Genomic DNA, 27,990 nt, shown 5'->3' with positions numbered 1-27,990 from the left:
AAGTTAAAATTAAGCAATATTTATTTCCTCAATGTATAACAAATTTCAATTACACAACACTTTCAACGAGATTGAAATACCGTAGTGCAAGTTTTTATTTGTATATTTCCAACGAAATTTAAATAAAAATCCAGCATTTGCAAGACACATTAGGTTATAATAAATAGAATTAATCATTCACAGGTATTTCACAATCCACTGCTGGATGAAGGGCTCCCCACGTTGTTGCTGGTCATGGGGGGTTCATACTGAGCAATATAGGGTCATAACTGATTCAGATATAACGTGCTGCTGATATGAGCCCTAATTGGAAATTAACGCAGGGCGCCAGGTGTATGGCACAGTGCTAACTACTGTGCCACCACTCCACATCCAGGTTTATATATTAATTGTAAAACATTTATCGAGAAAAATGTATATAAATCGAGAATAAATTGCCAATATTTCACCATGTAACAATAAAATATACGCGCTGTATATGCATAACTAAACCACTATCAATTCAGTGCCTTGAAAACATGAAAAACGTGTATGGATGAGAACACAGTCTCACGCCTTTAAATGTAATGAAGTCCTGTCAACCACAATTAATATCATATGCTTTCAGTACTAAATTACCCACGTGCCGAGCACCAATTGGGTGTCAGACACTGTCAACACATCTCAATTTCAATCCATTAGGTAATAAAATTGGCCTCGGTTGACCGTCTGTAACGCAGGCTAAACTGAAGGGAATTCATAAACTGAATTCCTGGCATACGTTCTACCATTCATGTCATCGAATCTGTCGCTCCGACACTGAGTTACAGCCTTCAGCTTTCAGCCGCTCTGTGACCCACAGCTAACTGACCGTGCAAACATTTTCCGTTAATGATTTTAAATGAACCATACGTTGAGAAAGCAATTAGCTTAATATTTATATTCTACACTGCATTTTTTTCCAGCTTTAAACACATTTCAGCTGACACTGTTGAGCGATTCTAATTGACTATATCGCAGTTTGGTTCAGAACAAACTTACAAACAACGCTGTGAATCTTCTTCTTGGTTCTTTCGGTAAAGTCACGTTGAAGGGAAGTAATAAAATAATAAAAATAAAACATAATAAAACAATTCTCACGACGTTTCGGCCACAACGCAAGCAGCCATCCTCAGGCGAAGAATGAAACACCCCAAGCTTGGAGCGTATATTTAAGCTGGGTTAGAGGGGGGGGAGGTGGGAAGAAGAGCGCCTAAACAAAATAATTTGCATATCAAGAGGAATTCAGCATATGTAAAATGCGTAGGAGGTGGGCGGGGGGGGTTCCAAATCAATACTATGCCCGTGCATTATGCAGGATTAGCAGCATCAAAGGGGGGGGGGGAAGGGGGGGAGCATTAACAAAGGAAAGGAATGTTAATAGTATGTTACAGCTACATACTATTAACATTCCTTTCCTTTGTTAATGCTCCCCCCCTTCCCCCCCCCCCCCTTTGATGCTGCTAATCCTGCATAATGCACGGGCATAGTATTGATTTGGAACCCCCCCCGCCCACCTCCTACGCATTTTACATATGCTGAATTCCTCTTGATATGCAAATTATTTTGTTTAGGCGCTCTTCTTCCCACCTCCCCCCCCTCTAACCCAGCTTAAATATACGCTCCAAGCTTGGGGTGTTTCATTCTTCGCCTGAGGATGGCTGCTTGCGTTGTGGCCGAAACGTCGTGAGAATTGTTTTATTATGTTTTATTTTTATTATTTTATTACTTCCCTTCAACGTGACTTTACCGAAAGAACCAAGAAGATGAATCCCTGCAGTCACGAAAGCTTTAAATCGAAATTTAACGCTGTGAATATATAGCTGCACTCTAAAATGTTAACATTGCATGCTAGTGCGTACAAGAAACTAATGTTATGGTAAATGAACAGGACCAGTGGTCGGCATGACACGAGGGAGGTTGGTTTCCTCGTTGAAGAACAATTATGCAGTCAGGATTATTAAACCAAAAACTCCACTTATTAATAATGGGAGAATCAGCCAGAACATGCGGCCCCATTAAAAAAAAAAGATTTCATTCTACGGAACACAGTTTTCACATCACCATTCTTAAACGCAACGAGTTTTCCATTGGTTTATATCACAATATTGAATAAAGGAACGATTCGTAGCACCGTCAACCCTCTGTTTTGAAGCCCCTTGCCACGCAGTGTGAGGTTGTCTGACACAGGGCCGGGTTACGGTTCTTGTAGACCCTAGGCACTTCTGTTTCGTAGACCTTCAGCGATAACTTTCTTCAGTTGGTACTGCTACCGCCCCTGTCACTCGGTTTGATTCACGTGGACTTCGTGCAGCCGCTGGACAGATGTCGTTACCGACACGTTCATTATTTAGTCTGTGCCCTAATTCAATGGGAGCGCGCTGTGTGCCGCAGATAAGCAGATTTAAATTGAAATGATTGCGGGGGAGAAAAAAATAAGGAAAGCCTAAAATATTACAAGCGGACATTTATTCAACAACTCTGTTTTTTACTACGATTATCATATCGGATAACGCAGCTTTAAAAAGATGCCGTTCATTTTCATATACAAAAAAAAACACTATTTTTTTCCCGTTTTCGTAGGCCCTAGGCACAATGCCGCCTGTACCTATTGGATAATAATATTGGATCAAGGCCGTAATTTTAATATTTATTCAGGGGGACACATCTCCCTCAATATTCAAATATGCTCAAAATGTCCCCCCCAATATATTGCTCTAAAAATGTTTGCTATGCTATATAAATAAAAACAACAATTTGCTAAACCTTGGCCACAATATCTGGACTTGCCTTCATATAAATCAATGCATAGATTTCTGTTTATATGATCGTGGTTATGGTTGTACTTTATTAATCCCTAATCTCTGCCATTACATACAATGCAAAAAAGAAATGGTAAAAAAGTTAAAACAGAGCAATGTAATACAACACACTATTAGACATTATTGTAAAACATACATTAAAAGTCCATCCCATGTGTTTTAATATTTTAGGCAGGAAATGAGTTTTCAATTTTAGATATTTTTTTTGGGTTGGGACCCCCAGACACCCTGGAAGATTTGGTCCCCCCCAATGTTGACTCCATGGCTACGGCCTTGTATTGGATAATAGGGCCCTGGTCTGACCGTACACCGTCACGCTCGCCAGTGGTGGGTTAATGAAACGGGGTTATAGAGCCTGAACCAGTTGGGCTATCACGACTATTGATGACAAACATGGCCTGGAATGAAATTCCCCATGTTTTATAGCAGCCACGGAACTTATTGTGCTCATGTGTTGGTTGGCTATTATAAAAAAAAATCCCCGAAAAGTTGGACTATTATGTTAACAACTGTGTATATACATGGTATCAGTTCCTTCAAATCAGTGTTGCGTGCCTGCATGTTTCAATAAATGCTGTTGGACACAATTCAGGCATAGTATTGCGTAATTATGCTGAGCAATTGTTCTCGACAGGCATTAACATGTAGTTAACAGACTTAAGCAGCTGGGAAACAATCTGCGTGCCCTTTCCAAACATGTAACTTTGACGCCGATTTTGTTTGCATTTGAGTCTGATGAGTATTGTTAACCCTGGATGGAAAACAAAATAGACATTTGTCGGCAGGCAGAAGGCAGGAGTGGACGTGAATTTTTAATCGTTCCACATTCACGGCTAAGGCCTCGTTCGTGACTAATTGTAGAAATGCATTGCATGCACTTTGCACAAACAATAAAATCATTCTCAAATTAAATTGCACGTATTAATGAGTACAGTACTTCATCCAGCAGCGGATTTATTATGACCGAATGTGTATTTGAAACATGAAAATTATTATGAGACCTCCTTTACCAATGGCAAAATATAGTAATAGGTGTTTACCCTTTCAACTGGTACAAAAACTGACACCTTTATACAAGGCATCATGTTTTGGCGTCATCTGGTCCAACAACAATGGAGACAATGAAGACTAGGCTCTAAGAAAAGCTGTCTCGGGTGTGGACCAATCAACTTCAAGGACAGGACAGTGCATATCCTTATCATCATCAGAGTTGTTTCTTTTTGTTTGCATTTTGACTACTTGTCTTGTGGTTATTGCAAACATGATGCCTTGTATAAAGGTGTCAGTTTTTGTACCAGTTGAAAGGGTAAAAACCTATTACTATGATAATTATTGTTATATGCTTGGTTCTTTCGGTAAAGTCACGTAGAAGGGAAATAATAAAATAATAAGAATATAAAACAATAAAATTCTCACGACGTTTCGACTGCAACACAAGCAATCATCATACATTTTAAATCAAATGATAATTATTAATATTATTTATCATTACAATTACTACTGCATTGGAATAACAATGAATGGGTTCTCCGTAAGGTTGTGTACTAATGTGTGTGCGTGTGGTAATGCGCACGTTTCTGTGTGCATGTTAGTTTGTGTGTACTCCTCAGTGTGTGTACCCCTCTGTGTGTGTACCCCTCTGTGTGTACCCCTCTGTGTGTGTACCCCCTAAGTGTGTACCCCTCTGTGTGTGCCCCTCTGTGTGTGTACCCCTCTGTGTGTGTACCCCTCTGAGTGTGTGTACCCACTCTGTGTGTGTGTACCCCTCTGTGTGTGTGTACCCCTCTGTGTGTGTACCCCTCTGTGTGTGTGTACCCCTCTGTGTGTGTGTGTACCTCTGTGTGTGTGTACCCCTCTGTGTGTGTACTCCTCTGTGTGTGTGTACCCACTCTGTGTGTGTGTACCCCTCTGTGTGTGTGTACCCCCCTCCGTGTGTCTACCCCCTCTGTGTGTGTGTGTCCCTCTGTGTGTGTGTACCCCTCTGTGTGTGTACCCCCTGAGTGTGTGTGTACCCCCTGAGTGTGTGTACCCCTCTGTGTGTGTGTACCCCTCTGTGTGTGTACCCCCTGAGTGTGTGTGTACCCCCTGAGTGTGTGTACCCCTCTGTGTGTGTGTACCCCTCTGTGTGTGTGTACCCCCTGAGTGTGTGTACCTCCTGAGTGTGTGTCCCTCTGTGTGTGTACCCCTCAGTGTGTGTGTACCCCTCAGTGTGTGTGTACCCCTCTGTGTGTGTACCCCCTGAGTGTGTGTACCCCTCTGTGTGTGTACCCCTCTGTGTGTGTACCCCTCTGTGTGTGTACCCCCTGAGTGTGTGTACCCCTCTGTGTGTGTACCCCCCTGAGTGTGTGTACCCCTCTGTGTGTGTGTCCCTCAGTGTGTGTGTACCCCTCTGTGTGTGTACCCCCCTGAGTGTGTGTACCCCTCTGTGTGTGTACCCCTCTGTGTGTGTACCCCTCTGTGTGTGTGTCCCTCAGTGTGTGTGTACCCCTCTGTGTGTGTACCCCCCTGAGTGTGTGTACCCCTCTGTGTGTGTACCCCTCTGTGTGTGTACCCCTCTGTGTGTGTGTACCCCTCTGTGTGTGTGTACCCCTCTGTGTGTGTACCCCTCTGTGTGTGTACCCCTCTGTGTGTGTACCCCCCTGAGTGTGTGTACCCCTCTGTGTGTGTACCCCTCTGTGTGTGTACCCCCCTGAGTGTGTGTGTACCCCTCTGTGTGTGTACCCCCTCTGTGTGTGTGTGTCCCTCTGTGTGTGTGTACCCCTCTGTGTGTGTACCCCTCTGTGTGTGTACCCCTCTGTGTGTGTGTACCCCTCTGTGTGTGTACCCCTCTGTGTGTGTACCCCCTGAGTGTGTGTACCCCTCTGTGTGTGTGTACCCCCTGAGTGTGTGTACCCCTCTGAGTGTGTGTACCCCCTGAGTGTGTGTACCCCTCTGTGTGTGTGTACCCCTCTGTGTGTGTGTACCCCCCTGAGTGTGTGTACCCCCTGAGTGTGTGTACCCCTCTGTGTGTGTACCCCTCTGTGTGTGTACCCCCTGAGTGTGTGTACCCCCTGAGTGTGTGTACCCCTCTGTGTGTGTACCCCTCTGTGTGTGTACCCCCCTGAGTGTGTGTACCCCCTGAGTGTGTGTACCCCTCTGTGTGTGTACCCCCCTGAGTGTGTGTACCCCTCTGTGTGTGTACCCCTCTGTGTGTGTACCCCTCTGTGTGTGTGTACCCCTCTGTGTGTGTACCCCTCTGTGTGTGTACCCCTCTGTGTGTGTACCCCCCTGAGTGTGTGTACCCCTCTGTGTGTGTACCCCTCTGTGTGTGTACCCCCCTGAGTGTGTGTGTACCCCTCTGTGTGTGTACCCCCTCTGTGTGTGTGTGTCCCTCTGTGTGTGTGTACCCCTCTGTGTGTGTACCCCTCTGTGTGTGTGTACCCCTCTGTGTGTGTACCCCTCTGTGTGTGTACCCCCTGAGTGTGTGTACCCCTCTGTGTGTGTGTACCCCTCTGTGTGTGTGTACCCCCCTGAGTGTGTGTACCCCCTGAGTGTGTGTACCCCTCTGTGTGTGTACCCCTCTGTGTGTGTACCCCCTGAGTGTGTGTACCCCCTGAGTGTGTGTACCCCTCTGTGTGTGTACCCCTCTGTGTGTGTACCCCCCTGAGTGTGTGTACCCCTCTGTGTGTGTACCCCCCTGAGTGTGTGTACCCCCTGAGTGTATGTACCCCCTGCGTGTGTGTTGACGCGTGCTGCATTCCTGCGATGCACGTGTCGCGCTCATTACGCCTTTGTGCGTGGAATTGACTCGGAGCCCCCATCAACATCAATAAATCAGCGCTGGAAGGTTGAGGGGGGATGGTGTTGGTGGTGATGTGGGGGGTGGTGGTGGTGGTGATGTGGGGGGTGGTGGTGGTGGAGTGGGGGGGTTGGTGGTGTGGGGGGTTGGTGGTGTGGGGGGAGTGGTGGTGGTGTGGGGGGTTGGTGGTGGAGTGGGGGGAGTGGTGGTAGTGGTGTGGGGGGTGGTGGTTATGGTGGTGGTGTGTGGGGGGGGTGGTGGTGGTGTGTGGAGGGGTGGTGGTGGTGGTGGGTGGGGGGTGGTGGTGGTGGGTGGGTGGTTGTGGTGGTGTGAGGGGTGGTGGTGGTGTGGGGGGGGTGGGAGGTGGTGGTAGTGGTGTGGGGGTGGTGGTGTAGGGGTTGTGGTGGTGTGAGGGGGGGTAGAGGCGTGGGGGGTGGTGGTAGTGGTGTGGGGGGTGGTGGTGTGGGGGGAGTGGTGGTGGTGTGGGGGGACTGGTGGTGGTGGGATGGGGGGTGGTGGTGGTTTTGGTGGTGTTGGGGGGGGGTCCCTTTACAGGGCGACCCCCCCCGCCCCCGCGTCCCCCGACCGGCGCCTGCCACACGCGGGCAGGCTGTCTGCTGCCTCGTTTATCAGCAGACGACGACGACGACGGGGTGACCTGGGTTGCCCATTGCCCCCCCCGCCCCGGTGTGAGTGAGTGGTACCCCTACAGTCTGTTAAGGCCATACGGGGGATCTTTGGTGCGGTAGTGTTGGGGGTTATCACTCCGAACCCGGCGACCCGAGTTCGATTCCCGCTCACGGCCACCCACGCCAAGTGACGATTATATCCGAACGGGTTACCTGGGCTCCCACCCCCCCCTCCCCTCCTAGGTCGACTCAGCCTCAAAATTAGTTCCCCCGTGCGGTGTGCAGTAAACACCGCCACTGGGGAGACAAAGGCGGTCGGGCGTGGTGCTGGCCACACACCCCTTCGTGTGCCACAGTGCCAGCCTTCATAGGTGCTCGCTAACAGCACTTGCCCCAACAGTCTGTTCAGGCTACAGGGGGGAATCTTTGTATTGTTGTTGTTTTCTCCATGAATTGTGCTTTTGTTATCAGCACGGTTGGCTACCGTACGGTGCGAAAGAAGTTTGATGTACTTACAGAATCGGAATATTTATTTGTACTGGAGGAATCCGATGAGCTGTGAAAGCTCTTTTTGTGGCCGCGTCTGAAAAATAAGTTAATCGCTCAGTGGGATTTACCTGGGAAGATTAAAAAAATTACTTTCATTTACATATAATTTTTTTCAAGTGATTCGTTTACCTGTGCACTCCTATCGTGTTTTTTAATTGTTTGTTGTTGGAACGTTTTGACCCGACAGGACTGCGTTCGACTCCTAGCCATGGTCAGTATCAGTTGTGAGTGATATCTGAATCTAAACCGGTCCTGGACCTCCTCTAGGGCGACTCAGCCTTAAATGTGTATTTGCTGGTGCAGTGTGTTAACACGAACACTGGGGAGACAAAGTTGGCCGGAGATGGTACGAGCCACACCACCCCTTTTCGCGTGCTGCTGTTCCGTCCTTAATAAGTGCTCACTAAGAGCACTTGCCCTAACAGCCTGTGTAGGTCATACGGGGACCCCCTTGTTCATCTTCTTAGGATGGAGTGGTGGTTGCAATGGCTAGCGCACTGCGCTACTAACTTCGCTACCGGGGTTCGACTTCCTTTCCCAGCCATAAACCAGTCCTGGTGCTACCCCGTTCACCAACCCACACTGATCAGCGTGGTGGTCTATAGCCAAACCACCCCCTTGGCGGCCTTCATCCAGCAGTGGATTGACAAACCACTGTGAATAAAATGCATACATACGAGTACCTACAACCCAAAGGGACTCACAGATCTTACTTTCAAGATTGACCTGAGATGCAAATAAAATATTTAGCGCTGAAAAATGTTCTACAACCATAAAAAATAAATGGTGAGAATTAAAACAAAGTTTTCGAATTGACAGTAAATCATGTCTAACTCACCTTTTATTTGCTGTGTAATATAACAGCAGATACAATAATATATACAATAGATTTCAGGATAAGTTTAACAAATGATGTTTAATTTGTCCAGCCAGAATCGCATTCAATTGTGTTAGGTACTACCTCAATATCAGTGCAAGAGTAGGGTTGTGGCGAAATTGGATAAACTCTGAAAAGCCCAAACTTCCGCTTAAGGGGGCATATGAACAAAGACACTGAAGAGCCACCGATGAACATGTGAACAGAGTCCAGTCTCAGCTTGGTTTTTTGAGAGATTTATTCTCAACGTCACCTCATGAATTGGTTACTGCCCAAATGTAATATAAACAGAGCCTCCGTTAAGATAAGAAATACATCGTTTGTTTTTATACGCTATTAGTGTTTTTTCACTGTCCAATCCACAATAGCTGTATAACCAATAACAGTATTTCAATTATTGCAATACGATATATATTGTTGCACTCTGAGGTTGTATCTCTCTATCACTGCCTCTGTCTCTCACAGCTGTTTTACAGGCATCTCCTGAAAAAAAAATGTGTTATATCCCCAGTGAGCTCTCATATGGCTTAAATAAACACATGAGTGAATAACGAAACATTGCACGGGCAATGAAGCGGCTGGACTGAATGGATAGGTGCAACTCAGATGGGTGGAATGACCCAGCAAAACAGCCATGTATCAAAACTGTTGGCGGAGCAGCTGTGGCACCAGTGGTTAGCACACTGCACCATGAACACACAATGCGCCACCCGAGTTTGATTCTTGGCCACAGCGAACATCCCCATTCACAAAGCCACACTGACCAGCATGGTGAAGTATGGTCAAACAACCCCCGTGATCAAAAGGCATGGAGAGACCTTCACCCAGCAAGATTTACTTGGCAAAGGTACTGTAAATTATTACATTAGCAAGCAAACAAATACACTGTTGAACACACATTGAAGACTCCATCTAATTTCAGTTTGAGTCCCATAAATTACAACGATGTAGTCTACATGAAGCCAATGACATGAGTTATAATATTTTGAAAAGCATTTGGTTATGAATGCGTATGTACCAGAGTGCTCTTTCCACCTAAATTGCACACATCACCATCCTTAGTTTGGCAACAATAATAACGAGACAAGATGTGTAGGCGCTAAAGAATTGTTACGGCAAAATGTTGGCGTATCTATGTAAAGTGGAGATATAATTCATACAGCGTATTGTACATACAACATCGTCTATATTTTATTATGTTTTATTTTTATTATTTGATTATTTCCATTCTACGTGACTTTACCGAAAGAACCAAGAAGATGAATCCCTGCAGTCACGAAAGCTTTAAATCGAAAGTTAACATCGTCCATAATTACAACTTTATCATTTTGCTCCGACTAGTGTAGAACTACCGAATATATTGCATGTCGGCCCCTTTATAAATCAGACAAACAATAAGTTTATCAAATTCAACAATTTTTTTTGTGAAGAATGTGAGCCGATTCATCAAGTAACCTGTAATGCATTCGCTCTGTTACATTTAGTTTGTACACGCACACACAACAGAACAAAGTGACACGAAAGAAAATAACACACAAATATACACGCAGTGGCACATATACGCAATCATTTGCGCAGAATGACACAACGAAGACAATGGCACGCACGCACGCGCATGCACAAAATGACAAGCGCACACACACACAAAAGACAAACTACACAATTGCTTTAGAGCTCGGAAAAGCAGTTGCATGGGGTCCACAGGACGCCCTGCCAAAGTGAATTAAGGAGGTGATTTATGATGTGAAGATGGTTGGGGGGGGTTGGTGGTGGTGGTTTTTTGTGGCGGTTGGAGGTTGTGGTTGTTGAGTGAGAGCCGGGAGGGGCAAGCTTCAAGCCATTCCCTTCTTCATGCAACCTCAGCCCATCTGCAAACACTAAATGTGCTCAGCGCCGTACGAGCGGCAGGCGCGTTCCAAACCCCAGTGAGTCCGTGCAGCATCCAGAGGAGGACGATTAACATTTTAACTGTTTGTGAGTAGGGGGTGGGTGGGGGGGATGGGGGGCAACACAAAGAATAGTAATAAGAAAATATATAAATTAATACAAACGCCGGGTGCCGGCTCGCTAATGAAGAGAAGCTCAGAGGGTATCCAGTTTCGTCCCCAGCAATGTGTTGGGCTTTAAAAGAAACGGGGGCTCGATTAATGAATGAACGAGTCAGCGAATGAATGAATGCTTAAGAGATTGCGCCGGGACCGCAGCTAAGAGCACAAAAGCCGGGCTGTGTCTGGGTCGTGGAAGGAGCAAACATCTTTTCCTCCCGGTTCTGGGCGATAAATCCTTACGGCCTCCGTCTGTCCTTTGAAGTGAAAAATCCCTGGGCACGACTGTGAAAAAGCCCACTTGTGCCGGACTGGCAACTCCAGCGAGAGAGGGAACTCGGGCTGACTCGACTGGTTTGGATCGAGAGTTGTTCTTTTTTTGTACGTTCAATCGCCGTCGTCATTGTCATCATGGACTTTCGAGGAGATGGACATCTCTGGTTCCTCCTGCTCTCTGCCCTCGCCCTGTGTCACTGTGAAGGGCCCTTGCCACGGTAAGTGGAATTTATTCATTCAATTGTTCATGGCATGTGGTCTATCACAAATTTAATTGGTACAGTACGTCATTTAACGGTACGCTGTAACCATCAAGAAACAAGGATTGCTGTACACAGCTTGGAATGAGTAAGTGAATGTACACGTTGCTCGGGGGAATTTGGGGGCACTGGTTGCTAAAGAATTGTAGTTTTGAGATACTGTATAAGTGAGATGTTCTGATTGCACAAGAATTGCATTGTTTGAGAGGTTAATAAAATAAATAATACATACATATGCGTTTTTATTAATTGCCTAGCTTCACATGTAAATTGATGAGTTTCTCTTTCTCACAAGATCCACGTTGGATATTGTGTTCGATGGTGGTGCAAGCGATAATAAAAACAAGTGGCTAAGTGAAAATTTGACAATGCCCCTTTTCATACATCCCGTGTACAGAAAGCATTTTTGCCGCTGCCGCTGCCTCGTTGACAAGTCGGTAACACTTGGCCCTGCTTGTTGTCTTTGTGTTGTTGTTGTTGTTGTTGTTTTATTTTGTCGCTTAGCGGCTATCTGGTGGCAGCTCCCTCGGTGTTCAGAGCCGGGGTGGAAGAGGCCATCAGCGTCACTTTTTTTAACCCCGCGGCAGAGACCGCCGTCCAGGCGTGCCTGGCGGTCCACGGGGAGACGGTGGCACACAGCCGTGGCGATGTGTTTGGTAAGCGACGGCGAATGATGGTGCTCGTCACGAAGCCCGTGTGTTTATGAATACTGCTCATTTTAACCCTCCTCCCCCCCGCACCAAAAAAAATATACGCGTAAGCACGGTAGTGTTTCTGATGCTGTGAACACGTCGATTTGAACTTTGTTACTTTTGTCGTTTGCAGAAAAGGGTGTAATAAAACTGAAAGTAAGTTTTTTTTTTAACTCATTTGCGAAACACATTTTTGTTATCAAATGTTAATATTGTGCCGCATTTCAAGTAATGCCAGAATGTCGCCTTGACAAAAGAAGTAAATATAAAAATATGAACCAACCTCCCTCCTTCGAACAAATGATAAAAGCCACACATGCTTGGGATCTGTCAAGCAATCGTAACAAACTTGTATTTATATTCTTGGTGTGGATTTCACACCTGCTGATGATTGCTTGTGTTGCAGTCGAAACGTCGTGAGAATTTTATTGTTTCATATTTTTTTATTTTTTTTATTTCCCTTCTACGTGACTTTACCGAAAGAACCAAGAATATGAATCCCAGCAGTCACGAAAGCTTTAAATCGAAACTTGTATTTGCCTGTTGTGCCCACGTACCCACCAAAGGTGCCGCGCGGATTGAGGGGTCAAGCTCACTTGAGGGTGTGGGGAAGCCATAATTCCACCTCCAAGAGTGATGATGCCTTCTCATTCCAAAACTCCACCACCATCACCGTGGAGCAGAGAGGTTCCACAGTGCTGATCCAGACTGATAAACCGGTCTACAAGCCCAAACAGAGAGGCAAGAAAAATGATATTTGAACCACGATAGTACGGCTTGTTTCATTCCACGAATGATCATTTCCGCACGGTACAACATCGCATATCCGACCGTTGCTCATCCACCATGACCAATTAACCTCCCACACGTAGGTCAGTATTTGTGAAGGGTGTAACTATTTTTCTGTAGATGTTCCTACATCTGACCATTTCACATATCCACGTATATCAGATTCGGTCTCTATTTATTCTGGAGGAATCCGATAAGCTATGAAGCTCTTTTTCTCAGATGTACAGAATATCGCTCAGTCCCTGACGAGTCGGATATGCGACATTGTTTTGTAACTGTCACGTTTCCGTGTGCATGTTGAAATGAAAAGATATGATTAGAAAAGAAAGCAAATAATTGTGATGGATTTCATTGCATGAGATGTGGGAGCTGTAAAGTGTTGTCGCACAGCACATTTGCAATCCAAAAAGCAACTTAACGGCATTGGCACATTGGTTGATTTTTTTACAAAACCAAAACAGAATAATTGCAACGTAACACGTGGGATTTGTTTTTTTTATTATATATAAATGATAATGACAGGGTTTACTTGTACTTTTTGTGGGAATTTCTTTTACAGTTCTTGCCAACTTCATTATCATAAGTCCAGAACTGAGGCCTATCAATGAAAAGGTGAGGAAGAATAGATGCATTATTTTGCCTACACGTATAAACAAAAGTGTAATGTGAATACAACTTCATTGCCAGATTAAAAATGTAGTCTTTACTGATGACAAAGTGCATTGTTGATTCTACACATTGCACAAGTTGCCAAATGGTTTCCGTGCAGAATTTTTCAATCGAAATAAAACAGAAAATTGCATTTTATTTGCTTCCTAAACACAGGTCTGGTTATCGCTTCAGTTGCCCAGTTCACGTGATCTTTAATTGCCCATCTCTATTTTCCAGGTGGAAGCATACATTGTGGTACGTTCACAACCTCATACAATTTGACTTGATTTATCTGCAAACAATTAAGAGTTACTGAAAAAGTTGCTGTTTTGATGAACACATGGCGATGAATATAGCGAGTAAATAGAAAACAAAAGTATTTTAAAATACCTTCTCTGCCTCCTGCTCCACTGCGATAAATCCACAATTCATCAACATTGTACACGTTGTATATCACGTTAACAACTGTGTCTGTTGGGTAAATGGGCTTTGGTAGCTCTGAAACGCGAGTCAAAGCCATGCGCGTGTTTAAGTTGTTCCCAATTACTGAACTGGCATGAGTGCTGACTTGCCTTGTCTTCACATTCAGGACCCAAGAGGATCACGCATGGTCCAGTGGAGTGACCTACATCACATCTGTTGTGGTAAAAACGGATTCAACAATCGGGTTTTACTACATTTTCCTTAGCCTCTGTCCTTGCAGTATGGATGTTTTTTGGTTCATATTTGTGTGTTGAAGATGTATTGCAATCTTTAGCATATTTTATTTAGGATTCTCTTGTCGAAATATTTTTTTGTACATTATATTGATACCGACACGATCTAACCCAAAATAAACTGATTATAAGTCAGTTATAGCGAATGATTAATTTCAGCCAAAACAGCCAAAAACATTTTGGGAATTATTTTGGCATTCGACATCCATCTCACCTTATTTGGTCCAAAACCTGATCAGATAATTGCAGGCGTATAGCGCACAATAATATGGGATCATTATGGATAGGCGTACCTCGAGAATCCTTACTCTGTGTTAGCCTAGCAGCGTTCTGAAAAATATCGAGTGAAATATTAAGCCATCGTTATAACCCTGGTTAAATAAACTCATAAGCACAGGGGAAGTGGTCAAGCTGTCTCCTGAAATGTCTATTACCATGCGTCTGTGTGTATGCTTCCATGCACTTATTTTAGGAATCATGAATGTGAGCTTTCCAATCTCCGAGCAACCAATCTTTGGAGAGTGGATGATCTTCGTGGAGCTCCATTCCCACACCTACAACAAGTCCTTTGAAGTGCAAAAATACGGTGGGTTTCTTAACCTTTGCTATAGCATGCCAGCACAGGACTGGATGATCGTGAACTTAATGTGTAAACAGCAATGTACTACTGCACTCAAGTTAATGTCTGGCCACATACAACTAAAGAAAGGAAATTGAGAAAGAACAGAAATAATTACCAAGCATTCTACGCAGGACGGAAATCTTGATTATGCTAACAACTCAAGCCGCGAGTGGTGCCCCGTAAAGCCTTTGGTCATTTTTAAGTTCCAACAGCTCCTATTAACAGGGATAAAGTCTTCATTTAGGTGTAAAATCAATTCAACTTTTCGGAAATTAATTAGCTTTGGGATTTGTCACTTGTATAATTCACCACCGTTAAACCTCCGATTAAGTCAGGCAGGGCGACACGGATGAGCGCTCACGATTTATTATTCGAGGGAGAACTCTCAATTAATTATTTTGATAAATCGCTCGCCAAACCCAACTTTGTTGTATTTCCCTTCACCCATGCCCAGATGTTTAAATGAATATGACAAGCTGTCGGAACTGTGGTGGGACATATTTTGTCTCCCTGTTGGATTTGGTCAAAGTAACCGGCACATTCAGATAAAATAACGTCAGGTGAAGAATATAAAAAAAGAATAAAAATATACATATATATCTCTAAAACAGTAACCCATGTCTTTTTTTGCTCGCAGACAAAATGCCCATTGTTCTCATTCCCCCTCGGTGATGACAGGATGTTTTGTGAAGGAAGTTGTTGTTTTGAGCAGGCACGTGGCAGGATGGCAGCCTCCGTCCCTCAGGGGTCATTGCAGGAAGCGGTGGCTGATGCCCTTAAAAGGAAAAAACACATTAATGCCAAGGTTTAGCGTCCCTCGGCAGGAAGGAGCCATGCTGTGTTGATGGCTGTTGTCATGTGTTTGTTCCCCCCCCCACCCTCCTCTTCCAAAAGCCCCCCCACCTCCCCACAATCAATCTGGCGTAACAAAAAAGTTAAGCTTGTGTCTCTGCAAAAATAATCCTCCTGTACATTTCAAAGGTGTCCTGTAAAAAAAAATAACCCGTATATATGTGTTTTAAGATAACGCATACAAGCTTAAAGGGACACTTTACAATCCGCTTGAGTAATCTCCTCGCAGATGGCTGCACAGTGAATGTGATCATTCATATTTTTTTAACGACTTAATCCACCCACTCTCACATACTTTGTGGCCCGTGCAATTGAGTGGGTTATCAAGTTTTCCAAAACTGTGCACTTTTCTGGGGATTTTTATATTTTCCCTATCTATGCACACGATGGGTGGAATGGTTATTAAGCTCGTGATACATGCATTGACCGCGTGCTTGAATATATTACATGTTTGGATTTGTATACGTTGTGTGTAATGGGCTCACGTCACCTCTACAGGCACTATAGAGGCACTACCATTCACGTAAACGTAACAAAAATATAAATTCTCAAATCGAATTGTCGGCCTGAATTGTAGCGATTCATTGAATTCCCAGAAGGAAAGGGAAGGGGTGGTGAATCAATACAATTTTCAAAACTATGAAGGGCATTTTAATGGTGTGAGTTCAAGGTGCAGACAAAACCTTTCGCTTTCATGTTTTTTCCCCCAGTGCTGCCAAAGTTTGAAGTTGATATCAGCACTCCCAGCTTCATCAGAAACCTAAACGTCTGCGATAAAGCAAGAGTTCGGGCCAGGTTTGCTTTTAACGTCCGGCACGAACGTAGTCACACGCGCATTGTCAACTTTTTTTTTGTTATATCACAGAAGAAACAAAAAGATAGGAGTAAATGCAGCTTGTGAATTATGTTTCTTTATTAGGTACACATTTGGGAAGCCGGTGCGAGGGAAGGCCACCGTGAACATGACCGTGAATGGAGTCGGCTATTACAGACAGGACCTCGGCATGCCCGTCCTCAAAACCTTCGAGGTAAGCTCTTCACGAGTTCACAGTCTCATTGGCTTCACCTCTCAAACAACGTGGCAATTCACCACGTTCAAATCATACTGCACACGTCACGCGGCGGACTGAATGACGCCAGCCGCGAGCTCCACCGCCATCGTCGTTTGCCTCCCAGGTCGATGGAGCGGCGTCCTTTGACATCTGCGTCAAGGACCTGATGCCCCCGAACGTGCCCGAGCACTTCCGAGGTGCCCTGAGCGTCTGGGCCACTGTGGTGGCCAGCGACGGCAGTAAGCAGATCGCGTTCGATGACTCTACGCTGGTGCACAAGCAGCTGGTGGACATAAAGTATTCGCGTGAGACGCGCAAGCAGTTCAAGCCCGGGCTGCCTTACCATGGAAAGGTGGGGGAGGAAAAACGGCATCGAACACACCCCTGGTAAACATGGAACGTTGGGTTAATGTTGGTCCAATGTTGGTCCAACGGTTTGCAACCACATGCCAACCTTGGCCCGACGTTGCACATTTCCTGGGGACTGCACCCTGCACCAGGCTGAGAAAAGACTAATTCCGCTGGTTTGTGTTCACAAAGTAGTAGGGATACCACATTTTCAGAAGATTTGCTGTCATCCCTTTGTTAATTGCGGCAGGTATTTCAGTTTTTAGGTTGACAGCACGATCTTGTATACTGTGTTCATAAAATGTTTTTACGTGTAACTAGGGATTATGCCATCAGGGCAAAATTCATTTACATATGTGAAAATTGTTGATATTTTGCCCTGGTTTTTGTCTCCCAAGTTTCAGGCGACCCATTGAGATCAATTTGGCCGGTTTTCAAAAGGGAAAGTCCATAATAGCCACCGGTTCGTTCTTGTTGGATCATCTTTATGAAAGCAATATTGCCCCCTCGTTATTTATGGATAGACGGTCAGACGGGTAGAGTGCCAGTGCGTTCAACTTCAGTTGAAAAGCGTTAAAAACTAACAATGAATTGCAATGTCTCGACTCAAGCTGGAGGTGACATATCCGGACGGAAGCCCTGCGGATGGCGTGACTGTGCGGATCAAGGCTGAGCTCGCGGCAAAGGACAACATCTACACCAGTGAGCTGGTGTCCCGAGATGGCATCGTGGCGTTTCAAATCCACTCAATACCCACCATGGCCCAGTATGTCTGGCTGGAGGTCAGTAGCGTTGCCCTTTGTGCTTTATTAGAGAACGTGTGGCGTGGTTGTGGCCTGGTGGCTCGGGAGTCGGAGCTGGTACCGCAGAGAACCTGGGTTGGAATCGGAGCAGATGGCCAAGGTTAAACTGGAATTTCAAGCATCGCGAAGTTGATGGTATTAGCCCAGTCATCAACCACTGCAAAAAAGTGTGAATTTTTTTGGTATATTCTTTGGGTCTTTCGGTAAAGCCACGTAGATAAAAAAAATGTTTTTTTAAACATCACGACGTTTCGATCGCAACACAAGCTATCGTCATCAGGTGAAAACATATAGTGGGAGAGCTGCTGGCTAAATTCCATCGCTGGGACGTATAAGCGTTTGATTTGATTTGACATGCGACACACACCTCTTTGGGGGGTGTTAGATGGTGCGTCGATTAAAGAGACCTTTTGAAATTACTTTAGAAGTCGTTTTCTCATGTCCTCTTCTGGGGCTGTTTTTCACCACAGGGTGATGCACTGCTTCCTGCAGAGTTCCAAATAGAAATGTCTTCGTCACATGACACACCGCAAATACCTCCTGTACAAGCGTATGATGGGCACATAACCGATCATTGCACCTCCGATTAGCACAGTTGGCTATGTACGGTGCAAAAGAAATTAAACAAACATACATACATAGGAGGTACGAGCACATTCTATATCAAGCAACTCCTGATGTCATGGAATAGATTAACAATCTCAGCATACAGTTAGAATATATTGTCAGTATTATGACTTTGAAACTCCCCCGCCCACCTCCTACGCATTTCCCATAAATATGCTAAATTCCTCTTGATATGCAAATTATTTTGTCAAGGCGCTCTTCTTCCACCTCCAACCCAGCTTAAATATACGCTCCAAGCTTGGTGGTGTTTCATTCTTCACCTGAGGACGGCTGCTTGCGTTGTAGCCGAAACGTCGTGAGAATTATTTTATTATGTTTTATTTTTATTATTTTATTACTTCCCTTCTACGTGACTTTACCGAAATAACCAAGAAGATGAATCCCTGCAGTCACGAAAGCTTTAAATCGAAATTGTCAGTTCATCTTTAAACATTCAACAGAGAAGAGCTCAATTGGAATATAATTGGGGAGCGGGGGGGGTGGAAAGGAAAACATATATAAAAAGAGCTCGTGACAAGTGTGAAAATAATTTTCAGGTACACTGTGAAAATAATAAACCGTGTGAAAATAATTATCCCTGAAAGGCTGAAATGCACTCATGCTGAGAATGTGTTTCCACGCACGGCGACCTTGCTGTAAATGGATTGCTCAAATGAGGACAGATCCAGTGGCATGAATATTGTAATGGCTTCACAATTGAACCCATTTCTGTAAACATCACGAAAGGCCAAACATATACATTTTTAAAATCTATATTCTGCTCTCTTTAACACGCAGGCTTTCACGACCAATATCATCCATAATACAGGTTTTTTTTGGGTTAGATCGTGTAAATATATAAATGTGTCATTAAAACCCGCCACCACCCAACACAGCCAATTAGTAAGGTTTGTCACGTAAACAGAACGTGGCCAATTCATTCCTAGTACAGCACACCGGTGTGTTGGAGAGCCAAGCCACAACATTTACAATCTTATTTTGTATTGGCAGGGTGATCAGCAACCTTGTATGGTGATATCGATTTTAATCTATTATTACACCGTAATAAAATATCCAACCATGCTCACAAGCGATTACATGGAAAATACATCTACAGCCCATTGTCTAAATCCACTGCTGGACGAGTGCTTCTCCCATGCTTTTCAAGCCGTGGGGGGATACGTTACTGTACTTCACCACACTGGTCAGTGCAGGTTGGTGATGGTGGACGGTAGTGCAAGGCAGCAAATTGATTTTGCTGCACCGCCCCATGCTGACCACAGCAGCTACTGCACTTGTCTTCTGAGCACGGCGGTCGCCCCATCGCAGCGCTATCCAGGATCAAACCCTGCTTTTAGCTTCTTAGATCTGACGAGACCTGGGCACGCATTCCGGGGTGATTTTGAATTTTTTGGTTATTCTTGCCCGAGTGGAAATGCACCCTGAAACAAAAATCCATGACGATGAAGAGAGAATAAAGTGCGCGGCTCACAAGTGCGCAAGCAATGCCAGCGCAACCTTTCTCTCTCTCACTCACGCGCGTGCGTGCGAGCGCTTTCTCGGTGTGGGGGGGGGTGACAAACAATGCGTCGGTCGGTTCTGTGCGTGTGGCCATTAGGCGAAGGTGACGGCGATCGATGGGAGAGAGGTGGGCGATCAGTACCTGTCCAACTTCATGTCCATCACCGGCTGGTTCTCGCCCAGCAAATGTCACCTGCAGCTCCAGCCTCCGGCCGCACCGCTCAAGGTGAAAACATCCCATCGAGGGCAACACGCACCTCCGTTCGCGCACGATAAATACCGAGTATGCACTCCACATGCAACAGAAGTAGTGTGCCTGTTTCAAGCTACTTGTATGAATAAATAAAAGTCAGATGTAAAAAAAAAATCTAAAGTAATATATAAATAGAGAGTGATTTCACGTTTTTAAATACACTATTAATACTGCAAAAAAAAACAAGCGCGTGCATGCATTTATATGCACATACTCGTTCACACAGGTACATACCTGTACACCTCCGATTCGGATGGTTGGCTACGTACGGCGCGAAAGAAGTTCGACGTACATGCATACATACATACACACACACACACACATTCAGGTGAATGAGTGGTTCGTGCCCGAGTTATTCTCGATCGTAAAAAAAAAAACCCTGCAAACCGACGTTACCAGGTGGGCGAGGAAGCAAAGGTGGCGATCAGGTCCACTTGCCCCTGCAACGTCTCGCTTCACTACGAGGTGGCGGCTCGCGGCAACATCGTCCAGTCCGGCGCGCAGAGCCCCCCGGGGTCCGCCGTGCCGGCCGCCGCCGGCGCCGATCCCGGGGCCCGGCTCCCCCCGCCGCCGCGCCGCCGTCGTCGGGACGCCCTCGTCTTCGACAAGAATGCCGACGTCACTCGCGGGTCACAGGAGCAGGCGGGTACGGAGTGCAGCCTGGGCGCTGCCGCTTGGCCCGCACGTGCGTGTGACGGCCCTTGCCTGTCGATCTGCTGCCGCGTGACGAGGCTCGCCTCCGGTTAGCACGGTTGGCTACGTGCGGCACGAAAGAAGTTCAACGTGCATACGTACAGGGCCTCCCCACCGCTGTGCGGTGTCGTGGCGGTTGCTTGACCGTACTTCACCATGCTGGTCAGTGTCGTTTGGTGAATCGGGAGGCCCAGGACTGGTTCAGATGTCGCTCGCCACTGATGTTTGTTGTGGCCAGAAATCGAATTCGGGTTGCTCGCTCTGTTCGTGGCGCAGTGTGCTAACCACTGGTGCCACAGCTGCTCCACCGCATGTTCCGAAATATGACTGTTTCACTGGGTCACTCCATTAATCGGAGTTACACCTATCCGTGGTCAGTGTGAGATGGTGACGGCAGAAGGTGCATAGATGTGGGAGCATAGTACGGTGCAACATTGGCTTTGGCTGCACTGGCCTTTGCTGCCCATAGCCTAGCCCGAAGCAGCCTTTACATCTGTGCATGGTGGTCGCCCATACAAGCACCATCCATGTTAAAACCTGCTTAGCTTCTGAGATCAGACAAGATGAGGCACATTCCAGGTGGTTTGGTTATAGGTTACCAACAGGGATGGTCAAAATATCATTGATTTGAAGCTTTCGTGACTGCAGGAATCCATACTCTTTGGTTCTTTCGGTAAAAAAAAAGCTTTTCCAACTCCGGTCGTAGCCACATGCAACCAATGTTTTTAGAAAGAAATTAAACTTGTCAACTTCACCAAATGTTTTTCCCACAAGGTTCATATTTGTGGTCTACTACCGAAAGAACCAAAGAGTATACAAAATATCATTGTTGGGTATTTGTAAAAAAAGATACTGTATTCCACATGGTACAAAGCATGAATTTCCAATGATAGTGTATGTGTGTCGTATTTATCTGTTTTTTCTGTGTACTGTTTTCTTAGAATACACAATCATAATTCATCAGAAATTGGTAAAACTCCCAAAGCAAGACACTCGTCGAAATTAGTCTTTAGACTCGTTTGAGGCTTTCCAGGGTAGATAAGGCATAGTATATTTTCTTAAGGTTAAAAAAGTCATTGAGTAATAATTAGACCACGAATATGAACCTTGTGGAAAAACCATTTGGTGAAGTTGACAAGTTTGATTTCTTTCTCCAAACATTGGTTGCGTGTGGCTACGACTGTAGTTGGAAAAGCTTTTTTTTTGTTTCAAAATGTTAACGTGCCAGGAGCTAACGCGTGGGTTTGATGGCAATCAGCCACGTCACACTCTGCTTCACTGTCACCACCCTGGCTCCCAACTTAAGGGACTTAGAGAGAGGCTTTATAAATGTGGGTCCTACTATTTACTCATTTAAAGGTGATATTTGAACTGATGTTGTCCCCCTCCCCCCCTCCCCCCAACACCAACCCGTACTAGCCAGCATGGTGAAATATGGTCAAAAACGACCATGGCTAATATCAAACTAAACTAGAAAACTAAACTTTTATTTTATTTAATAGAGAAGGCCCACTGAGCGATATAGCTCTTTTCAGAAGCAATCTGGCCACAATGAGGTGGCTTATCACGTGGACATTTATAGCAGCCAAATACTGTAAATGCATGCCGTTTCTAAACTTGGAGGGAAAAACCAGAGGCCCTGGATAAAATTCTACACGACCACGGGGAGAACATACAAATTCCAAATATACAGGCGTCAGGGTCAGGGTCAGGATCAGGATCGAACCCACGACCTCCTGTATACCTGGCGAGATAGTTAACATCTCGCCACCACGGCATCCCAATATGGTGTGGGGAGGCCTTCATCCATTTTTGGATTTTAAATGGTTGGAATTTGTACAGTTTATTTATTTATTAAAGATATACTATTAAAGATATACTGGATTACGTACCTCAATCTTCCACATACGCCGGGAAAAAAAGTGTCATTGTTGCTTACGTTCGTTTACAAAACAAAACATTAAAAAAATATATGACGCTTTAACAAAACAACTGTTTGCTAATGTGCCACCCCGCGGTTCCAGAGTCGGTCGGCAAATCAGCGGTGGAGGAGCCTGTGGAGGTGTGCGAGATGTGGCTGCGCGTTCCCGTGACGCACGCCATGGTCCCGTCCAGCCGGCTGCTTGTCTACTACGTGCGCGCCAACGGGGAGGGGGTGGCTGACAGCGTGCAGATACCCGTCAAGCCCAGCTTCGAGAACGAGGCACGTTTATTTATTAATTATTTTCACAGTTGCTGAGCACATGGACCCCCCCTAAGGCCCCAAATATTCCAAGCGGCCAGAAACAAACGGATGCCATTGAAGTTGTGATCGATAAGGGGTGAATACGTTTCTTGAATTGAGCAAAGTAAAAAAAAACACCTTTGTTCCGGAGGGGCGCTGCGGTGGCGAGATGTTAACTGCCTCCCATGGTAGGCAGGAGGTCGCGGATTCGATCCTGACCCTGACGCCTGCTTTATATTTGGAGTTTGCATCTTCTCCCCGTGGTCATGTGGATTTTTCTCCGGGTCCTCTGCTTTTTCCGCACCCCATTTAGAAAGGTGCGTTTAGAGAATTTGGCTGCAATACATTTCCACATGATAAGCCACTTCGTTGAGCTATCATTTGTGGCCAGGTCGCTTATGAAAAAGAGCTCAGTGGGCCTTGCCCGGTAAAATAAGAAAAAGTTTAGTTTAGAAGATGGAAGGGAATTCCAGAGTGGGTCAGTGCAAGGGAAGAAGTAGAAAGAGAGGCATAGCGCCGTTGTTTTTAAAGACATTGTACTCACCGGAGGGAACTGAAACGACACAACCGCACTCTATGATAGCTGGAGCCAAACTGTGCCACACGCCCTCCCGATAAAGTTGTTGCATTTTTATACCGGTTTCATTTTGATGATGCACATTTACGTCATCAGAACGGGACGGGGTTTAATCGGAGAAAATAAAGGGGGCGTTTCCCGCGATTCCCTGGTTAGGTCTCACTGGAGTTATCGCAGAACGAGACATCGCCTGGAGACAAAGTGGACATCGTGGTGCGAGCGGCGAAGGGCTCGTGCGCTTGCGTGGCCGCCGTGGACAAGAGCGTTCACTTGCTCAAGCCTGGATATCAGCTCTCCAAGGAGAAGGTGGCTGCACATGCGCAGATCTTCTGAAACCCACGCACACTCCTGGCGGATGTACTGTCAATGAATTTTGAGTGGCATTACAACGTCCGGATTTTCGCATTTTTATCACCGCAAAAGTTATTTTGGGTAAAGCGGTTTCTTCGTCAGTAAGGCGCAGAATATATATTCTGCTCATGGATTTAGTCTAGGGCTTTATATCTTGGCTGTGATGTCAAATTACATATTCTATAATAACGCATAGATGCTGGGGACTGTATTTTAACTTCGCAATCCTCTATAATGGGTTAAAGCAGTGTTATCCGGAATACATTGCTCTACTGTGGACATGAACAATCCACATTCGTTTCAAATGGGGCAAACCAATTCACAACGAGCCACAGTCAAACAAAGGTACCTGATTTCAGGCACAAAGTGCGCAAGCGGCCGTTGCATCAATTAAAATGTTGCAGTATTGCTAATACATTTCAAGAATGGCACAGAGACAATCGACGACCGCAATACGAGCAGGGTTTACAACCTCTCTATCTGTCTTGCCGCAGGTGTTTAAGGAACTGGCGGAGTTCGACGTGAGCGAGTCGTACGGCACATCGAAGGAGGACAGCCACTTCTGGTGGCCGGGGATCTCCTCCCGTCGGCGCCGCTCCTCCATCTTCCCCTGGCACTGGGACATCACCAAGGACGCGCGCTTTGCCTTCACTGTGAGTCCACCGCACCGCTGATTTGTTACGCAGCGCTCAGGAGTGCGCCAAGTTGCTTCCTGCGTGGTCCGCAGCGTGCACCGCCGATAGGTCATCAAGCCTCCGCTTAAATTGTTCACGCACAAAATGTGCGGCTTACGAAACAAAACAAAAATCTCCCTACGTGCGTCCAATTACATCAGATCGCGGCCGTTTGGGCATCGTTGAGCATTGAGCGTGGTATATTTATTTCAAAAGGGAGACTCCCAGGACATACCAGGTGTTATAGGCTTGGCCTCTGCAAGTTGTACACACCGCAGAGTGTTAAGCAGGCCCGAGACTGATTAAGTGCTTTGGATGAGTGACCGGCCAATCAGGATTTACTCGGGTGATGTAGGCAAGGTGGCCAGGAGCTGGCAGTGTTGAATATCACCTCCCAACAAGTGTGGGTTTTCTCCCGTGAACTCAAATTGTCCTCCCACAAGAACCCAAAGTCACGTTTATATTATCAACCAACGCAGGACCCTCCCGAAGGCGAGCACTGAGACTCAGGCTTTTAATCAAGTAAATCATTTCCATGATCATATCATTATAATAATAAGCACTCAATGAAATGGCTCGGGACAACGACGCATCAGGCGCAGCTTCCCAAATCCACAGCGGCGTTCAAAACGGTTGTGCGAACGGGGGAAACTGAGGCCGGCACGTCCTGCACCGCCCACTCCTCTGGCACGCAGGAGGCCGGTCTGACGGTCATGACGGACATCGTGAGGCTCAACCACCGGCAGAATGGCGGCATGTTCACGGAGGAGGCCGGGCCCGCCTTCCAGCCGCACACCGGCGCCTTCTTCTCTGCCACCGCACACGGCCGCGCGGCCTCCAGGTGCGCGGACTGTCGCCGTTGGTACCCGCGGAGAACGGCGATGGTGTTTTTGCTCGTGTGCTCGCACGCTGGCGATGGTCTTCGTCGCGTAGCCACGACTAAAGTGGAAAATTGAGATCGGCGCTGTGGCGGCAATACGTGGAAGAGATCAGGGGTGGGGGGAACTGACGATACCTTGATCGTTTTCATTTAGCACATTCCAATTTAGTCACTTTGGGAATAATTTCCGTGCGCAGTACCGATTTGTTGTCCTTCCCGAGCACCTCCGATCAGCACGGTTGGCGATGTACAGTGCGAAAGAAGTTCAACATACATACACGTACGTGTCAGTTCGAAAATGTTCACGATACGGGATGCCGTATTGCTGCTTATTAATTTCGATCACATCATTGCTTCTGTTCACGCAGTTTCTATAACGGTCCCGTCACTATTACGTGCTGCCCCAATAAACTGTAAGTTTCGCTCACACTGTAGAGGACTTTGGCGTGTCTTTGGTGCGATCGTGCAACCTGATCCCGAGAGCATTTGTCCTTGCGTGGAACGTGCGAGTTGAATCGACTTCGGCAGGAAACGCTGTAGGTTAACACTGCGGGAGTTCCTGTGGAGTGCGAGCGTACAGCCTTGCAGCAGCTGTTGTGCTGTGGCACCGTGCGGTGAATCACCACTTTGACAGCAGTGCGTCGCTTTCGTTGGCAGGGCTGATAAACGAAAGCGAACGTTTTTCCCCGAGACCTGGATCTGGCACTGCTTCAACACCAGGTAACGGAAATTTTGCAAGACCAGATCGCACGGGGTGGTGGTGGCGGGGGGAATAAAAAAGTCAAAGAACTGACTACTCTAATAACTGCGTTTTATATCACTACATATACAAATGTTGTCATTTTAAATGTGAACTGTTAAAAGTACAAAAAAAACCTGTCATTCCAATTTGTAATACTTGACCTAACATTTATATATTTTTTTCAAACTAAAAACTCACAAGGCATGATTCTAAACACGACACGGCACTTTATTTTGCAGTGGAAGAACCATTACTAGAGGGCAATTTGCTTTCATAAAGGTGACAGTGTTACCGCGTAGGTTGTATTTGTGTGTTGTGTTGTTTCTTTTTTCTACCTACGTGACTTTACCGAAAGAACCAGAGAGTATGGATTCCTGCAGTCACGAAAGCTTCAAATCCAGATTGTGCTGTTTATTTTCGGGTTGTTACCGAGTGTTGTTCGGCATGATATCCGACGTTTCACCGCAAGCGTGTTGAAGCTTCTTCAGCTCCAGTTCCCTAAAGATGCTCCTGGCAAGTTGAACGACATCATGCCGCGCACAACGCACGCGGTACAACCCAAAAAACACATCGGAGAGCTACGACAGCGTCGTCGCAATTAGAGCAGAAATCGCGAGACGCGATCACGACTCACAGTGCCAGCAATCGTGAGCCTCCACCCACCCTCGCCCCTGCCCTTGCTCACCTTCTTCTTGGTTCTTTCGGTAAAGTCACGTAGAAGGGAAGTAATAAAATAATAAAAATTAAACATGATAAAATAATTCTCACGACGTTTCGGCCACAACGCAAACAGCGTCTGAAATTTCAGACGCTGTCTCCCCGACAGACCTGGTCTTCACCTGAGGACGGCTGCTTGCGTTGTGGCCGAAACGTCGTGAGAATTATTTTATTACGTTTTATTTTTATTATTTTATTACTTCCCTTCTACGTAACTTTACCGAAAGAACCAAGAAGATGAATCCCGGCAGTCACCAAGGCTTTCAATCGAAATTTAACTTGCTCGCCTTGTCCACCTTGCTCACCTTGCCCAGCGCGGCGACGGGGGAGGCACGGCTGCAGGTGGAGGTGCCGGACTCGATCACCAGCTGGGTGGCCGAGGCCCTCGCCATTTCTCCAGCGCAGGGCCTTGGCCTGGCGCCCGCCCGTTCCCTGCGCACGTTTAAGCCCTTCTTCGTGGACTTCACGCTACCGTACGCGCTCATCCGCGGCGAGCAGGCCAAGGTGCCGCTCACCGTCCACAACTACATGCCCCTCTGCGCCGAGGTGAGCATCGATCGTCGTTAGCGCTGTGCCCGCAGCGTTCCCCCGCCCCGATGAACACGTGCATTCACCTGGAGCTGTGGCGTCGATTCCCAGTTGTGGGTCACACCGGCGGGGAGTGACATCTGAACCAGTTCTGAATGTCCCCCCCCCCCCCCCCACTTTAACAGCGCGAACTGACCAGTGTGGTGAAGTATGGTCAAGGAACTTACACAAATGTTACGGCGTGAGGAGGCCTTTGTCCAGAAGTGGATTGACAAAGGGCGGAGACTAAAGGTGGCAGAGGATGCCATCAACTGACACAGCCAGTATTTTAATTACCACAGTTTATACATTTAAGTCATAAAAGATTGTGTCAGTTTCAAATGTTGTCATTGCCATAATGTGAAATAAATAATTTAACGTAACAACATTTTTTATTTGTAATGTT

The 27,990-nt window shown here is 46.1% G+C and overlaps 1 protein-coding gene across 1 annotated transcript in view; it reads left to right on the top strand.

Moving 5' to 3' along the window:
- Positions 1 to 10,707: 10,707 nt before the first annotated feature.
- Positions 10,708 to 27,990, top strand: part of CPAMD8 (C3 and PZP like alpha-2-macroglobulin domain containing 8) — a 50,673-nt gene continuing 33,390 nt past the window's right edge. Inside the window, exons 1-20 of the mRNA XM_078623964.1 lie at positions 10,708 to 11,212; positions 11,759 to 11,910; positions 12,080 to 12,102; positions 12,513 to 12,687; positions 13,295 to 13,347; positions 13,624 to 13,641; positions 13,976 to 14,030; positions 14,575 to 14,688; positions 16,287 to 16,371; positions 16,496 to 16,604; positions 16,753 to 16,980; positions 17,588 to 17,758; positions 20,004 to 20,132; positions 20,559 to 20,805; positions 22,877 to 23,055; positions 23,810 to 23,959; positions 24,499 to 24,657; positions 25,374 to 25,519; positions 26,216 to 26,278; positions 27,332 to 27,563. Of these exons, the coding sequence (XP_078480090.1) occupies positions 11,130 to 11,212; positions 11,759 to 11,910; positions 12,080 to 12,102; positions 12,513 to 12,687; positions 13,295 to 13,347; positions 13,624 to 13,641; positions 13,976 to 14,030; positions 14,575 to 14,688; positions 16,287 to 16,371; positions 16,496 to 16,604; positions 16,753 to 16,980; positions 17,588 to 17,758; positions 20,004 to 20,132; positions 20,559 to 20,805; positions 22,877 to 23,055; positions 23,810 to 23,959; positions 24,499 to 24,657; positions 25,374 to 25,519; positions 26,216 to 26,278; positions 27,332 to 27,563 (2,571 nt within the window). The 5' untranslated portion in view covers positions 10,708 to 11,129. The remainder of the gene's footprint in view (positions 11,213 to 11,758; positions 11,911 to 12,079; positions 12,103 to 12,512; positions 12,688 to 13,294; positions 13,348 to 13,623; positions 13,642 to 13,975; positions 14,031 to 14,574; positions 14,689 to 16,286; positions 16,372 to 16,495; positions 16,605 to 16,752; positions 16,981 to 17,587; positions 17,759 to 20,003; positions 20,133 to 20,558; positions 20,806 to 22,876; positions 23,056 to 23,809; positions 23,960 to 24,498; positions 24,658 to 25,373; positions 25,520 to 26,215; positions 26,279 to 27,331; positions 27,564 to 27,990) is intronic.

Source organism: Lampetra planeri, chromosome 3 (genome assembly GCF_965212315.1).
Source record: "Lampetra planeri chromosome 3, kcLamPlan1.2.h2, whole genome shotgun sequence".
NCBI classification, from domain to species: Eukaryota; Metazoa; Chordata; class Hyperoartia; order Petromyzontiformes; family Petromyzontidae; genus Lampetra; species Lampetra planeri.
Note: the sequence above shows the minus strand (reverse complement) of the source record. Positions and strands in the feature narration are given on the sequence as shown.